Source organism: Stegodyphus dumicola, chromosome 6 (assembly GCF_044657685.1).
Source record: "Stegodyphus dumicola isolate Sdum_Otavi_A_Nest chromosome 6, ASM4465768v1".
Lineage (NCBI taxonomy): Eukaryota > Metazoa > Arthropoda > Arachnida > Araneae > Eresidae > Stegodyphus > Stegodyphus dumicola.
In genome coordinates, this window is record NC_140773.1 from 88,667,569 (window position 1) to 88,685,400 (window position 17,832).

The following is a 17,832-nucleotide window of genomic DNA, read 5'->3' on the forward strand; positions in this document are numbered from 1 at the left end:
TGTATAGGCAAACAAAAATGAAAGAACTTTTCATATGAAGTAAATTTAGTTTTAATGCTAGTAGATTTTTCACCTGTTTGAAAACGATATGCTGTAATGCATATAGTTTTTGTACTTTCTTAATGTGCTTTTGCTGTTAACTGCAGATGCAATTTTTAAGCTATATTAAAAAATTTGGTTACTTCTTTGTTAAAATTGGTACCATGCTTAGGTGTCAAAACTGAATTATTTAATATGGAATACCAAATATCAGATATCACCAAAGTATGTAATGATCATTTTAGCAATAAAATACTTTATTTTTTAATGTTTAAAATTTTTAATCCAAAGGGGGCAATTTGCCCAGAAGGAATATTAATTTCATTTTGGCATTTTGCGTTCATTCACTGTAAGTGTTGATTCACTTTTCAGATTGTTGCCAGCAAATATTAGAATCCTGTATTATATTTAAAGAAATTAAATAGTGAAAAATCTGTGTAAATGTATGTTTATTTCTCACATTGTGATAAAACAACGACTACCTAGAGCCATTAGATTTTGAATAACATATGTTTTCATCCAAATATGGGGATCTGGAAGCCCAAATATGAAATTTGTTTTATTATTTCTTTCATATTTTGTAAAACTTTAACAAATTTTTTATTAACAAACTCAACTATTTTAAAGCAAGCAATGGCAACACTGTATGGAAAAAAAGAAAATTTCATCTCCAGTGCTGTGTATCGGAAAATCTAAATATATGCTCGTTTTGAAAGTGTTTTGCGATATTGCCATTGAACTGAATTTTATGGTTAAGTGTGAAGAACATGATATTTAATAAATAAAGGTAGCACACAAAACGTTAAAATAATGCCCCTTTAGGTGTAATGTAAAATATGAAAGCTTTCAGTTTTTTAATTTATTTTTTATTCTTATTTTTTAAAAATCGTTATCTTAGATTGCTGATAATTATGTATTTCTCCGTAGAGCTCTTTAGATTACACTGTAGATAGTGATGAAGAATGGGATGAAGGGGGACCTGGTGAAAGTCTATCAGGAACTGAAGTATGTTGGAATATAATTAATTTTACTTTTATAACTAAAATAATGAGGTGCTTATGTATTAACACAACCACCTTGGCGCAATGTAGTGATTTTTTACAGATGAAAAGTTACTTATTGTGTACAAGTTGGTGGTTTTCACACCTTTTTTAGAAAGATTCTCAAACTATCAATTTATTGTAAGTTGATATACATTATCAGAATATGAAACGAAAACAGCAATTTAAAATACAAATTTGAATTTTTAAATAAGGATTACATGATGCATTAAAAAAATAAAACAATTACATTCTTCTTCAAATTTTTCTGTAAAAGAAAATCAAAGAATTGCCAAGACTCAGCTTTTTTCAATCCTCGGCAGTAGCTATCTAGGAAATGCATTTCCTTGTTGTTCTCGTTAGAAAATTTTCAGCAAAATTCTGTATTCCTCCAGAAATTTTACAGTAGTTTCTTCCATTGGTGGCAAATTCCACTAGCTGATATTTTAAAACTAAGTTTAAGGCCAAAAATATCACTACTTGTATATAAAAACCGCTGGAGCTTGGAATAAAGAAACATATCTGAAAATGATGGCATTGCTTGACTGAAGGATTGTTATGAACATGGTTACTTGAAGATTGGTTACGTGCATAGTTGCCAGAGTTTGGCCCATTCTGAAAATTTGGCAATTTCTACTAAGGTGGTTGTGCTAATACATAAGTACCAATAATAATAATGAATACATATAAATAATAATAATGGCTATATAAATTGCCTGGATTCATTTGAATGGCACTGAAAGTTCCAGATAAGGAAGTTTTGTATTCTAATGAATTTTATTTTTTGTTCTTAACAGGAAGTTTGTATTTTGCCAAGTTATATCTACTAAATCGGAGATGCCCAACCTGTAGCTTACAGGTCACACATATCTCATGTGACTTTTTGATGTGGCTCACACTGCTCATCTTGTCCAGTCTCCGTTTTTTGAAATTAAGCGCTAAGAGTAGAAAGGAAAAGTCGTATTCCAATTATGCTACACACTCAAAGGCCCAATCGGCATGCTGTTTTACAGTAGACATATTGCTTTCAGACAGGGTTGCCATACTACCGGGAAAATCTGAGAAACTGGGAAACCAGGGAGAGGTCGGGGAATTTGAAAGTTAAATCTTTTAAACTTTTTTTTTCTTTTTAATAAATACCTTGTTTGTCATTTTGCAGCTAAAAAAAAGTAATCAGTCATCTAGGCTAACCATTTAATATAACTATATTTGCCAAAACATCATTGATTATTGTAATTCAATTTTTAATCTTTAAGTAATTTATTTTAATATTATTCATATTATTTAATGTGGCTTCTTCCTTCTAAATTTATTTAGTATTAGTTAATTTTACTTTCAAATTTAAAGCAGTTTTCTCTGGCATACTCCTGAAACTAATTCTAGCAGTATGTTGACATACCATAACAAAATTTAAAGCACATATTTTTTGCGTATGTATGGTGCTAAATAAATATAAAATACCTGAAATTTTTTAAAAATATCATTAAATAGATTTCTATTTTTCGTTTAACTGCAAAATATCTGCAAAAAATGACATATTTTAATCCAGATTGGGCAGATGCTAATCTCAATCTTCAGTGGAGAAATCAATTTTTATTATGGTTATGATAGAAATGCTTTTGGGATTATTTATATATATATATATATAAATCATATGTAATTTGCAAATTTTTGTGTTTTCAAGTGGTAGCATAATTAATTTACCTCTTAGCATAGCCAATGCACATAATGCAGATAGACTGGAATTTTCTTAAAACACACCTAGAAAACTTGGAAAAGTCAGAGAATTTCATTCTCCTGTTTGAGTGGCAACCCTGTTTCAATGTTATGTCATCAATGGAATTGCTATGAGTGTCTTCAGATTGAACTGAGTGGTATATTTTCATAGGTTGATCCTTATAAGTACCTTTGCCACATAATGACTAGTTATTTTATAGGACCTCTGTCAGTTCCTCTCCGTAGCCTGCATAAAACACATGCCAGCGAAGTTATCATATGAGTTGGAAAAAAAAATAGGAACATACTTACAATTATAATTTTAACGGCGTGAATGGGAAGAGAAATGTTTTTTCATTAATTTTATGAACAAATATATTTGTTTGATTTGTGGTTCAACAGTTTCTGTTGGAAAAAGAAAACATAGGTCTCTATTTTACATCAGTTCATGAAAAGTATACTGAATATCCTTTTAACCCTTTGCGGCACAGTGTGTCCGGTCTGGACACACCTAAAATTTTCCTTCTGTACGCACAGAAAAATTGAATGAAAAAGGATTTACAGGTTACTCTGAACCTTCTTTATTTATATTAGATGGCAGCTCAACACAAACCAGTCCATATATTTTAGCCATGTTTAGTTTTTTAAGACCATCATTTTTCAAAGAAATCTTCCAGATTTTTTTTTAGGGTATAAAAGAAATTGTTTGAAAAGAAATTTCTATGTTATTTTTTGGCTGTATGCTAATCTCTTTATTCTATATTAGTTTTAAGTTTTTACTTTGCAATCTTGCTTAAAATCAAACGGTGAACCCTAGGTGTGCCTAGACCGTGCTCACCGACAGGACAACTGAAAGTCTGTATTCTTTGTTCCTCCACATCTCATCGGTCAGTTCATTGACAACAATGCTCGTTTCAGCACTCTTTTCGAAGCTCTATTCAATCAATGTGCCACTTTGGGTACACCCACAGAATTAAAACGATAAGTGCTATCTTTACAAAATTTTACTTGTGTACTCCTCTAGGCCTAATTAGACTGCCTACCTTTTTCTTTTTTTTAAATCAAAACTCCAACTTTAAAAGGTAGCGTGCCGGAAAGGGTTAGTAGCAGTTTAAGAAAATGTAAAGTAAAAAAAACTTAAAAGCCCAACAGTCAGTTTTTATTAAGTCTGCAGATAAACAGAAGGTTGATATGCATGCATCATTTAAATGTTCCATATATATTTGCAGTTCACAAAAATCCTCTGAGGATAGCAACAAATTAAAGAAGCAATACTTGCTACATAGGATGTTTTCGAGCCGTTCATTGGACCTTTATTTCAAGAAGCTAAAAATAAGAATGAAATTATGTTGGCTGTCGAAGTTGTCCTGTTATCTAGAAATTTCGTAAATCATTCCATAAGACCATAGAATAGAAGCTATGTCTAAAAGTGTCAAAGGACATGTAAAAGAGGATTTACAAAAATACATTTTCTTAAGTTTACAGTTTGAAAAATCAACACATATCTGCACACATAGTTCAAATAAATACTTTATATGGAAGATCTTTAAGGATTTCTCAGTGAACAAATATATATGCTGTCAGTTTTAACAAAAACAAAAAAAAAAAAAAAAAAAAAAAAAAAAAAGCAATACACCCAGAATGGACATATACCAAACTTAAAAAAGTCATGTAACCAAAATTAATCACCCGTTTCAAAAACTTGCATCCATAGCAAGAAATGGCATGCCTGCTATGATAGGTTCTACAGTTGGTTTAATCTCATTATGTAAGAATGATACTGACTTTCCTAACCTTTTTAATTACTAATGCATCATGTACAAAAGTTTTACATTGTAAACATGTGGTAAAGGTGCTCTAAACATTGTAAATTTTATTCATGCCAGAACACTTCAGAGTAAATTATTCAAATTACCGACTGATAAACTTGATGCTGAGTATGAAACTTTAATGCTATGTTCCAATATTAGATGGCTTAGTAAGGGGGGAAATCCTACAATGATTTTTAGAGCATCTCTGAGCACTTTTGAGAATCTAGAAATGAAACTCATAAAGAACTTTGGTATCATAGTTGGTTATTTGATTTAGTCTTTCTTACGGACATAAAAACTAAAATGAATAAGCTAAATCTCGAATTTCAGGTCAAAGAAATGATTATTATTGAGTTAGTAAAAAGTTAAACACATTTAAATGAAAATTAAATTTTGGAAATCCCAAATAAAGGAATGTAACTTTTGCCACCTAATAGATTTGTTGAACAAATCAAGAAATATATATATATATTAAAAAAAGGAAGCAATTTAGTATTTTGAAAATCTCATCTATCTCAAAAATAATTTCAAAATTTGATTTCATGATTTTCAAAAAATTCAGCCAATTGTTTCATTCATTTCAAATCTATTTGTTAATATTAATACCTCCAAAATATTGAAACAGATTGCAAATAAGTTATCTAAAAAAAGTCTACTGATTTAGAAATGAAAATAATTGACTCCATTTCTACTATCAATGGCAAAAACACTACTTGGTAATGCATTTGTATTAACTATGTGTGGTCTGGAGCACTGTTGGTTAATAAGAGAATGTTTAAAATTGCATAAACTCTAGGTTATCTTCATTTTTGGAATAAAAAAATTTTTGGTCAGTTTTCTAAATATTCATGCTGTGAACCAAGCCTCTTTACTAGTCTTCTAAAGTTTAGCATGTCTTCACCTTTCAGAGCTGATAGGTTCAATGATTTATAAAGGAACAAGGTTTCCTGTATGCATGAAACTGGCTAATTTTTGTCATTTATTTCAGGTGTCTTTTGACCATGGATTGCAGATTAGCAAGGGATTGCTATATATCTATAATTTTTCTCTCAGACAAATTAGTTCCATAAAACTAAACTAGTTTTCCTTAAAACTAAATGGTAATTGAATAGAAAACTGAATTTGATTGATAAGCATTTGACATTTCTTCAGAACTGCTTAACTATGTTGTTAATTTTTAAAAATTGTTATTTTGTAAAATTAAGAGTTGCACAAAGAAACTCCCTTTTTTTGTTTGTTTTTTTCCTTTTGAAATTTATATTTGTTTATTTCTTTTAACAGGCAGAAGATGAAAGTGAAGATGATTATGAAGTAGATAATGATTTTTTTGTTCCTCATGGATACTTGTCTGCTGAAGAAGAAAAAGAGGAAGATGAGGAGGTAAAAGAAATGAATTTTTTTAACGGAAAAAATATTTTCTTTGTGGGGTTGGTCAAGCATTTTATGAATTGCCATAAAGTGATATAATTTATTAGTATATGTGATGATTATGTTTGATGCATTACTACTGCCCTCTATAGATAGTGCACGATATGAGGTCTTTGTATACATACTTAATTGTGGTTGTAGTGATAACATTTGTGTATTGTTCAGTAGTTATGGTGAACTGCTGCATTATGCCAGAAATTTGGAGACAAAGTAGCTATTGAAGAAAATTGGCAATAAAAACACTGTATTGTATCATGATGGGTATTTTATCATGATGGAATCTTATGAAGAATATATAAGCAACAGTACAGCATTTAAATGATATAAAAGTTTCATGGAAAATATAGGTTCATTCAAATCACAGTGGAGAAATTTATTTGTTTGAATGGACTAGAACTAGGCACTTGACACTAATATCCATCCTGAAATAAATGAAAGAATGACATTATCAAAGGATGGTGAAAATTACTGGATAAGAAACTAGTCTATGAAAGCTGTATCTTTTTAAGTGTTATTTAGAGAGCTAAAATGAAGTAGTAGCAACAGGACATATCTAGAGTGTAAGCTGAACAGTTGCAGTTTGGTGCGTTTAAGTGCATATAATACAGGGTTCGTACAGTCCTTAAAGTTCCTTAGGTTTTTTTGAATTGTTTTTTTGTCCTTAATTTTAATCATTTGAAATATCTGTTTTTACATCTGCTATTTTGAGTATGAATTAGGGTTTTGGAGATATATTTTTGGCGATACACTGACAAAAAAAAAGTTATCTTCGGAATAGGTTCAAGGGTTACAATTTGTTCCTGAGGGTATGAATTCTTTTATTAAATGGTTTTAAATTTGGCGACTTATCAACATTTTAGCGATTTTAAGACCAATTTATAGAGAAAATTTTTAATTCAGAGTTCTGGGAATTTTTCTCAATTAAAAAAATGATAAAATTATTATATTTAAGAAATATCATTAAAATAAAATATTTTTATTTTTCGCTGTCCTGTTATAGTGACATTACTTTCCATTTTAGCAACTTATGTAACATATAACAATAGGGGCGCTTCCTTCTTATGAAAAGAAGGAAAAGAGTTTAGGCAAAATTGCCCATTACTCTTCCGCCATTTGATCATTTAAATCAAGGGATTTAAATGGTAACTCCCGTAAAAGGTAAGTAATAAATAAATAGATAAGATCTCAAACTGACACCAAATCTATAGTATCAGCAAAAGATCCCATCTCTAAGTTCAAGGTGTCGGCTGGATCGTGAGAACTTCCCTATTGGATGGAAAACCGATTCAATCCCTCCCAAACCACCAAACGCAAATTCTTGACCAAACAAGAGTGCGATGGAGAGTCAAATAAATAAATAAATAAATAAGGAGGGCAGAGGTGCATTCTCAAGCCAAATGGCCAGGTAGTGTATAAAGATTTGATATCTGTTTTCAAATTATATTCCAAAACACAGCTATGAGAGGGAAATCCCTGCATAGTTTCTTTTCAAAAAAAAAAAAAAAAACTCATAGGGCGTCTCAATACTTGTTTCTTGTGGTTTCAAATTCACCTTACCTGTAGGTGTTTAGTATACATCAGAAACCCTATTATGCCAGAGAGCCCTTTGTATAAAAGGGCTTGATCAAAGGTAATATAGGGAAACCCAAGGAATTTGTTTCTAGGGACAGAAAACACTGGACATCGTCCCAGAAAGTGAAAAGGTGTTTCCTCTTCTTCTCCACAAGCTGGGCAGAGAGGAGATTCGACAAGACCACATTTGTGGAGATGCTTAGCTAGATAAGCATGTCCAGTAACAATTTGAATTACCTGGCATAAGTTAGTTCTACTGAGGTGTATGAGTTTACCTGAAAAGTTAAGTGTACTGAGCACCAATTTAGAATGAGCACAGTCTGGGAGTTTAGACCATATATCATCATGTTTGTTCTTTTTCCAGCTTCTTACTTCTTTTTTAACCGTTTGATATGAAACTGGGTAAAATGGTTCTGGGCCAGACATGGTTAGTTGCAAAGCATCTTTAGCTACTTTATCAGCTAGTTCATTTCCAGCAAAATCACAATGACCTGGGACCCAGACTAAACTAATGGTATTATGGGCCTGAGCCAGAGAATTGAGATCTTGAGTACAGTTCAAAACACAGTTTTGTAACTTGACATGATTAGCCAGGGCAAGGATGGCTGATTGGCTGTCAGAGAGAATATATATATACTTATCAACTGTATTTTTAGCTAAGAGCTCCCTGGCGACCATATTGATCGCCAGAACCTTGGCTTGGAAAATAGTTGTTAATTTACCAAGGTATAGATGAAATTTAATGAAATCTTCTTCAGATCCCTTGGTTCTTATAATAGCTCCAGCTCCAGTAAAGTTGGATTTTGATCCATCTGTGTAACATTCAATTGATCCTGTTGGAATTAGGTCAATTAGAGATTCTATCTCATTCCTTTTTGGTATATGAGTTGAGAATAGTTTATCTGGAACTATTGTTTTAGTAATTGCATCTTTGGGCATATAGATTATAGGGATCTCATTGCCCAAGTCCAAACATATGTCAATGTGGCTTTTCAGGTGGCTTTTATGACCAAAACCTGTCCTTTGGCACCATGTGCCATTTTTATTCAATTTATACATGGCTTTAATTGCTCCTCCGCTCAAGAATAATTTCAAGGGTGGAATTTGCAGTAAAAATTCTAATGCAGCAGTAGGGGTACTATTTAAAGTCCCACTAATGCTTAGGCAAGCAAGTCTTTGCACCTTTTGTAAAATGTTTAAATACGTGCTTTTGTTAATAACATTAATCCAGACCACGCATCCGTAAGAAAGCATTGGCCGGACTATGGCAGTATAAATCCTTAGAGTAGTTTTTGGGTTAAGGCCCCATTGTTTACCAACGATTCGCCTACAAAGTACTAGAACATTTGTGGCTGTTTGTGCCTTTTCTTTTATATGGGTGATCCATGTAAGTTTACTATCCAGGTAACATCCTAGGTATTTAACACATTCCTTACGCCTAATAATCTGGTAACCCAGATATAAATCTGCCAGTTTCCATTTCCTTCTCCACGTGAAAACTATGACCTCAGATTTTTTCAGCAGAGAAAGAAAGGCCATTTGTATCACCCCAATGTGAAACTTTATTTAAGATTTTATGTAGGGTTCCGATATCGAAACCCTGTAATAACACAATAAGGTCATCTGCATAAGCCTGTGACATGCCAGGTTCCTCCCGTAGAAGTACTAAGAGTGAGTCGAATACCAGGTTCCACGGGAACGGAGAAAGAATACCACCCTGCGGACACCCTTTAGTAATATCTCTCTTTACTTCATAGTCAGCGAGACTAACACAGATATTCCTATTTTTAATCATGAAGATGACCCATCTAGTTATCATAGGGTGAATATGACTTCCAGTAAGGGCCTTATGTATTTTCTCGAAACCAATGTTATCAAAGGCTCCTACAATATCCAGTAGAATCCCAATGGCAAAGTGTCCATCTATAATTGTTTTTTCTATTCTCCACACGAGTTGCTGTAAGGCCGACTCAGTGGAGAAGCCAGGCCTAAAACCGTGTTGGTCTAAGCCAAAGGTATGGTTCAGATTATTATCTGACTGGAGGTGCCAGAAAATCAATCGCTCCAACAGCTTAAGCTGGAAGGATGTTAGCGTGATCATTCTAAAAGAGTTCGATTTCTCATATGTATCTTTTCCTGGTTTAGGAAGAAACACACCTTGTGAAGTTCTCCAAACCTTAGGAACATATCCTAAAATCAAACTGGACTCGAATATGTCCACAAGAATGTGACCAAAAATATCCCAGCCTTTCTGAAGCAGAATTGGGTAAATGCCATCGTTCCCTGGAGATTTAAAGGGAAGAAATACATCAAGGGCCGCTTTAGCCTTTTCAAAATTCACAATTGTCTTAGCAAAATCCAGATCTAATGGATTATGAAGTAGTTCCAATGGATTTTCCTGGGGGTCAGAGGTGACACTTTTGTCCCCCAGATGAAAATTCAACATGGTCGAAAGTGTATCCAAAGGGTTTATAGTATAACTGCCATCAGGTCGCATAACCGATGAGAGTTGAGACTCCTGAGATCTTTTAAGAATCTTATATACTCTGGCAGTCTCATGGTAGGACAGAATATCTGTGCAGAACGATCTCCATGAGTTGTATTTAGTTTTCCTGATTTCACTTTTAAATTTCCTTTGTAGAATTTTGAAGTTAGACCAGTTAACTTCAGATTTATTTCTGACTGCTTTCTTGTGAGCTCTCCGGACCTCTAGGCGGAGGCTTTCAAGCTCCTTGGTCCACCAAACTCTCTTGCTAGGAGAGTACTTCCTTCGTTTGAAAGGGCATGATGCATGATAAGATTCAATAATGATATTTGTCAAATTGTTTGCTTGAGTATCAAGCTCCTCGACTGTAGCAACTTATGTAAGTTTGAATCTGAAAAATAAACTAGGTAATAAATGTTATAAAGCCCAATTTATGAAACAATTCTGAGCTAAATTGTGAGTAAAAGCAATGGAACAATAAAAAATATATTAAATTAAAAATGTCTTCTTTTTAATTTTTCATGGTAAGAGTTTTTTCCCTGTAATTGTCTCAAAATATTCAGAAATCTCATAATATGAATCGGTTTTCTCTGTAAAATTTATTTTATATGTTTTCCCTCTGTTTTTTTTTTTTTTTTTTTTTTTTTTTTTTTTTTTTTTTTAAAGTGTTTCTGACTTTTTGCTGTTACAGAATAGGTAGGAGTAATTTTTCTTCAGGATTTTAAACATTGCAACTTGGAAAGTTTAGAAGGATTTAAAGGCAAGATTTATAGACCCACAATTCTAAAAGTTTCCAGAAAAATGTGGCAAAATGAAAAATGTCTTCATTGTATTAACATGTAATGCATGTATTTTACAGAAATTTTGTGATGAGTTTGTTATTTGTTTTTTGGAGAAGTTTTGGAAGAACAATCCATAATGTTTGGATGCTTTACTTTTTTCTGTTTTAACATGTTTATCTTCTCTTTATTTTCTCTACTTTATACTAGACACAAGAATGGAAAATATCAAAAATGCTTCCAATCTTATCATGTGGATAGGTATTTATAGAAAGGAATTTTTCTATTAATAAAGAAATTGAAAACTGGTAATTTAAAGGATTCATCTTATATGTCTCAATGCATTGTACTCAGGGCTGGTGCTAGATATTTTCCCACCTGATGCAATCTGTGTGGATTGTAGATTCTGCTCCCAGTGCCTGTCCTAAAACATTTTGCCGTTTCTAGATTTTGTTGTTCAGTGTGTCACTAAATTCTGAACTGCCTTTGTAACCAGCTCTTGCCATATATCATTCCATATTTATTCTGAATGTTAACATTTCTAAAGAAATAAAATTAGCAGCTTTTTCTATACATTCTAAATGCATTCAGATTTTTAGAAGAACAAATTCTAAAATGAAAAGGAAACGTATAGAAGAAAGAAAGTTACATACAATACATAAAGAGAAAGAAAATTGTTCTGCAAAGATATGTACAGTTATTATAATGTAAATTAACCAGTTATTTATAATTTCAGTCTTTACTATAACTTCCCCTTTCAGTTCCTTACCAGAATGCAAATCAGTTAGATAGTTGTTAAACTGCATTTTTTGGATTGCAAGACAGAGTGTGTTTCTAGATCTCCTCTTGCACACTGCATTAGTTTCTGCCAGCTGTGGTAATTAGTTGTTAGTCAGATTTGCATTATCGTTGCCAACATTTGAATTTGTCACGGCAATAGAGATACTGAGCCAGCTTAGACAGTAGTCTTTGATTACTAGTCCAAAGTTTTAGATAGAATTTGACTGTTCCTGTTTAATAACATTACTATGAGCTGTAGTTGATTTTGTTAGCATAAAAATGTGCCTTTATGCTCCAAGTTCTTTTTAAATAAAAAGTTTATTTAAATCTTTATATGATTTTACTTTCAGGCATAGCAATAATTTGTTTCATGTCTGTCAGGGGGTTTAGACTATTTAACTTTTACCAAATCAAGTAAAACCTCATGGGTACATTGTCAAGAGATTGACAAGTTAGGAGATAAAGCACACATAATCTAGTGGGAGCACTGGTTTGCGTATTGAAGCAAATTCCTAATTGTTAGAAAAGATGCTTACAGAGAAAGAAATTGATATAAATTAACCAAAGTAACTCGGAAGGCTTCATATTAAAATAGTGCATAAATATTTTGTTGTGTGTTAAAACGTGAATGTTTTATAGCTTTTTATATGTAATTATCCTTATATTGATTAAGATTCATCAACCAGTCATTTAAGAAGAAATCAATGTCATAAAGTACATGTATGTTAAACTGTTAAATGTTGTTAGATTGTAATTTTAACAGAGCTTTTTTAACGCATATTTTAAAAAAATAAATAAAAATTAATAATAGCCATGTAAATCTATAATGACTAAGGGTATCTAACTAAGCTAAGCTACCACACTAACTGCGTATCAGGCAGATAAAGCACAACTAACTTTGAAAACTTGTCTACCATGTTTACATCAGGCTTTCAGGTTTGTTCTGATCAACAGGTCTTTCTCTAAGCAATCAGTAGCAGTGACAACAGACAATCTTCTGTTACAAATCATACTGATTGGGATTTTACTTCTGATTTTAACGTATGCCATTTGACATAAAATCTTACATGCTATTTACTAAACCTCTAGACTTAAGACAGTCTTCTAATTCTAGAATAATGACTTAATATTCTAAATACAAATACGTGATAAAATTGTAAGTGTAAAGTATTTAATGCTCCTTGATAAATTTTAGAAAGTTTATTTAATTCTCAAATTTGTTTTATAATTATGTTTAATAATAATGCATCCTCCTTACGGATATGCTTTATTCTTATGACGGCATTACAAAAGTGAAGTTCAGGCATACATAATGTCTTTAATTGAATTTATTCATTGTTTGCTGATATATCCTTAATTTTTTTCATTAATGAACACTTTAAAAGTACTTAATTCCCATGTGTAGAAATGTGTACGAACCCTGTAATATGAGAGCTGTGCAGTGATGAATTAGGATGAAAGAGAAGCATACTTTTTGTAACTTTCTATGACTTAATATTTTCTCTTGGCTTTTTTCCAATGGTATAGTCCCTTTTGTGCTTTTTAATACTCAGTTTAGTAGTAACTGATCACAGATTATGAAAAAATAGGGTTAATATCATTTTTCCAATGATGACAATGCTCTGAATGAAAATGATTTTGTAATGAAGAACAGTGACAGGTGCTTTAACCATATGTAATGGTTATTTGTTTAAAATGATAGTAGAGTGAAAAATTGATTATCTATTGCTCTTTCTATTCTCCATCAAACACTGAGAGAGCCTAAGAGAAAACTGAATGCCGTTCCCAAATAATAATGATAAATAAAAAAATTTAAAATAGCCATATTTATAAAGTATGATTTTTAATTTGTCACTGTATTCAGAATAAAAGGGCTAAAATTTTATTTCAAAATTTGCAACATTATGCTATTGAATAAAATTTTAAAGGAAAAGTTTTCCACAAAAAATTGCCCTGCAAGTTCAGTACTTAAAAGGTACCTTGCTCTTTATGAATAATTTACCAGATGGTTTAAAAACTTTATTATTGATATATGCAGGGTTCGTAGCGGTCCTTACAAGTGCTTACAAGTCCTTATATTTGAAAATACTATATAGAGGCCCTTATAGGTGCTTACTTTTCTTTAAAGCCCTTATTTTTTTTTGTTTTTAGTGCTTATTTTTTGCTTTTAGTGCTTTTTTTTTAATCCTTTGTTTTTAATGAACGCGCATTTTTTCCCCGTACCAAAGCCGAAACTAAATAAACAACTTTTCTTCCTTATATGCAATGTCAGATGGTGAATACTCCCGAAAATTGCTTTCCCCCCTTCCTCTGCATTAACGTAACCCATGGTGCGCACAAGAGTACAGACAGGTGCACGTTGTTCTATTGGCCAAAGAATTGCGAAAATGTAGAAAATTCCGGTACATTCGGTATTCTTTTCCTCCCACCCAAATACTACACACGTTTGAATTTCTATCAAGATTTTAATAAATTTGCATTCTCGTTCCGCGTGGTCAGTTCATATTAGTGTTTATTATGATCGTTATGCTTATATTATGAGCATATGTATGAATATTTATTATAATATAATTGCAGTAACTGCTGAAGTATAGATAAACTTCCAAAAATGGGTGTGTTTTTACACAGATTAGCTTTCTAAGGAATAATATTCGGAATGGCTTAAATAAAAGGAAAGTAATCGAATAGTCAAAATAATTTCATTTTCTTTGCCAATACATTATACAGTACGGAGGTTGGGAGTTTCTCCGCAAAATCTCTAATATTGAAGCAGCGGACTTTTTTTTTTTTTTTTTTTTTTTTCACTGTCCAATCTGGATTGAATAGGACTTAAAGTTTTTTCGGTCTACCCAACTCAAGCGAAGTTTGATTCTATTTCGGAAATTTAATACAGTCTGTTGAAAATTAGAATCAGAAACACCCCAGATTAGTAAGTCTCTTTCTTTTCCTTTGTTTAGTTCTTTCTCCGAATACCGGCAGGTGTTGATTCTGATTGCGTAATATCACATATGGAAGAATTACGCTGCACGTATTGCGCAATAACATTTGCGGTATTTTGCATTTCAGTCTGAGATTTGTTTATGAACACTTAAAAGAGTTTTACTGTGCTTTCTAAGCAGAATATTTCTAAGTTCCGTTGGTTTTTATATGATGCACGTATCGAAATGTCAAAATAATTTATTTAGCCTAAATTTAAATCTAAAGAACGGCTACAATCTCCCCCACTCCTCTTTTTCCAGTTACTAACCGGAAAATTCGGGAATTTCTGAGTATGCTGGTTAGTTAAGCTTTTACTGTTAAAGGATGACTGAATGAAGCAATTTCCCGTCTTCTGATTTCAGAAATGTGGCTCTTTTTTACTTAAATTACTTTGCTTGGGATATATGTTAAGGGAAAACTGTTATGCAATGATAATTTAGAAAATGTTCAGAATTTTGATTTAAGTTAAATTATTTAAATATTAATATGAGTGGAAAAATAAATTGTATTTATTATTAGGTGTCAAACGAATACAATTAATATGGCTTATTATTTATTTTCTATATTTTCAACTGAAATATCATCATTAAATTTTGTAATATAGTTTATTTGTGCATAGTTTTTTCCTCTCATTGTAAACTAATTCTGTAAATTGAACTGTCATTTAAAATTAAAAAAAAAGTTATTTGTTTTCCATTGTTGAGGTAATGCTCATTCTCTTAATAAATATCGCATTGCTCACATTTTAAATTACAAGTCTAATTTTTCTTTTAAGGTTATGCAGTTATGTATAATGTAATTAGACAGGTGCTTATTTTTTTCTTAAAATGTGCTTGAAAAGTGCTTATAGGTGCTTATTTTTTTAACTAAAATGTGGCTATGAACCCTGTATATGAAACTTAACAAAAATATATGTGACTATAAATAAATTTGAACTTAAGAAATGAGAGTGAATCATATATGATGTTTAATGTATATCATATTATCCTTTATAAAGGATTCTTTAGGATTTATTTTGAAAGATATAATTTATTGCGCAGCAGTTAAAAAGCTGAGAAAGCATAATGAAAGTGCTAAATTTCAATTCTAATCTTGACATTTAGTTATACTATAAAATGTCTTGTGCTAAAAATATTTTTTATTATCAATTGCCTGTATCTGGAAAAAGAAGTTTGTTTTATTCATCTGTTCTCTAATTTGTCAGGATGACAGTTCTGATACTGATTGTTTTATTCATCTGTTCTTTGTCAGGATGACAGTTCTGATACTGATTAAGTTTCACAGTGTAGTACATTTCCTTCTTGGCCAAAATCCTGTTTAGGACTTAACTTAATTTCACTTTCCTTCTTGTGCTTATCATGTGTAGTTAGTCCTAAAACTTTAAAAGTGCAGTATCCCGAAATCTGCTTTCTTGACCGTGAGCCCCAGCGTGTGTGAGCATATGCCCTGAACAAGGATACTCGGCGTTTAATCCTTAAGCAAAGTTGGTACAGTGGTACTCATTTTATCGACCCACTCAAGGAATGAAAGGCTGAGTTAACCTTACCCAACCCATCAATCGAACCCGCAAGCCACAGTATCTACTCCTAGAATAAGGATTATTCATTGAGCTTAGTGATCCATTGCCAATTATTTTAACTTAGACTGTTCACATCTAAGCTAGATGGTCTATTGTGTACCATCTAAATTTATAATTTGTTATGTATCTGTTTTATTTACTCAGCTGCAAAGTGTTGCTGCTATGCATACATTCTGTGTAATTATGAGCATAATCTGTTGCAGTGTACTCTTTTGTGATTTTTTTATTTGCTTAATTTTCATCTAAAGATCTCTGAGTATACAATCTTGTTAAAGATTTGTGTATATTGAAAGGTATATTTTGCTAAGTATCTGTTGCTATATACTAGCTGTATATGTTAATAAATGCTTAGGAAAGTTGTACTGCTCATGCTTAAAAACTAAACCACAAAAACCTTTGTGCACTTTTGGCTGAACCCGTCACTTATAACATTGTGATGGTTTGCTGACAGCTTCTTATCGACTATTTCATCATTTACAGGCAGACTTCGTTTTGCTATGCTGCCATTGGCATTTTTACTGGATTAATCCTGACATTTATAATCCTGAATTATAATAACATATTAGTTGGCTCAAAATAATGAGAATCAAATATAAGATTTAGGTGGTATAACATTTTATGTTTTTGGATTCTTACACTCTGGGAATGATTTTATTCTTGCTGAAACCAGGTTTATGAGTAATTTCTGTCCTGCGATTCTCATAGAAAAACTGAGTATATCTTATGCTATAACACTCTTTATATCGATTGTCCCTGGGTCAGTGTGATGACTGCCTGATCGACAAGGCTAATGAAGATTCAGCAACCTTGTATAAAATTTGTAGATAACTTGCTATTGGTTGTAAATAGAATTTTTTTGGGAAAATTAATCACAAAGAAATTTTAGTACAAATTCTTTTCAATAAAAATTCATGCTTTTAATGATAAAAATGACAAAATAAAACTAATTTTTCGGCATCAGAGGACAAATAGACAAGAATGCTGGATTAAACCTAATTTCGAATCTGGGCAAGCAGGCTGCAAGAGTGCTTTTGATTTTTTTTATGCATGTCATAAATACGAATCAGTTTCTCATAACAAGTCTTTCTTGAAGATTCCAACTCCCCTGTCCTCAGACAAATAACCGTTGCATATTTTACCAGAGCCAGTTAAGCAAACAAATGCAAACTAAATTATTAAGTAACTTGTTAATGTAATGAAAGCTTAAAGGAATTTTTTTTTTTGACATTTTTAATGATGATATCTAACATTCCAATTATATTATGTTGTACTACTTTCATTACCACTTATTAATTATACAAATAGCAGGTTACTTACAAGCCTTCTAAATGGTTGCAAAATGATCACATTATTTACAGTTATATATATTTAAATATTTTTCGGCAAAGTAAATATTTGAAGCAAATATAATTTCTTTTAGTAAAAAAAAAAAAAAAAATACAATGAGACAATGCAAACTTTCAGAAATATTCTTTCATTGTTATTCAACAGTTAGATTATTGAATTAATTGTTTCATACAGTGTAGAAAATTTACTGTGAAAACTGAGAAATTGTTTCTTGTTAATTTAGAATACTTTTTTTTTTACTTTGGTATTATTTTGACGAAGTTTTCTGAATTCATAT

The 17,832-nt window shown here is 31.6% G+C and overlaps 1 protein-coding gene across 2 annotated transcripts in view; it reads left to right on the plus strand.

The window, feature by feature from the left end:
* LOC118189822 (uncharacterized) overlaps nt 1–17,832 on the plus strand; it is a 96,309-nt gene that overhangs the window by 73,909 nt on the left and 4,568 nt on the right. For both annotated transcript variants that reach the window (XM_085818650.1, XM_085818651.1), the window contains exons 10-11: nt 967–1,044; nt 5,888–5,986. In XM_085818650.1, the coding sequence (XP_085674776.1) occupies nt 967–1,044; nt 5,888–5,986 (177 nt within the window). The remainder of the gene's footprint in view (nt 1–966; nt 1,045–5,887; nt 5,987–17,832) is intronic.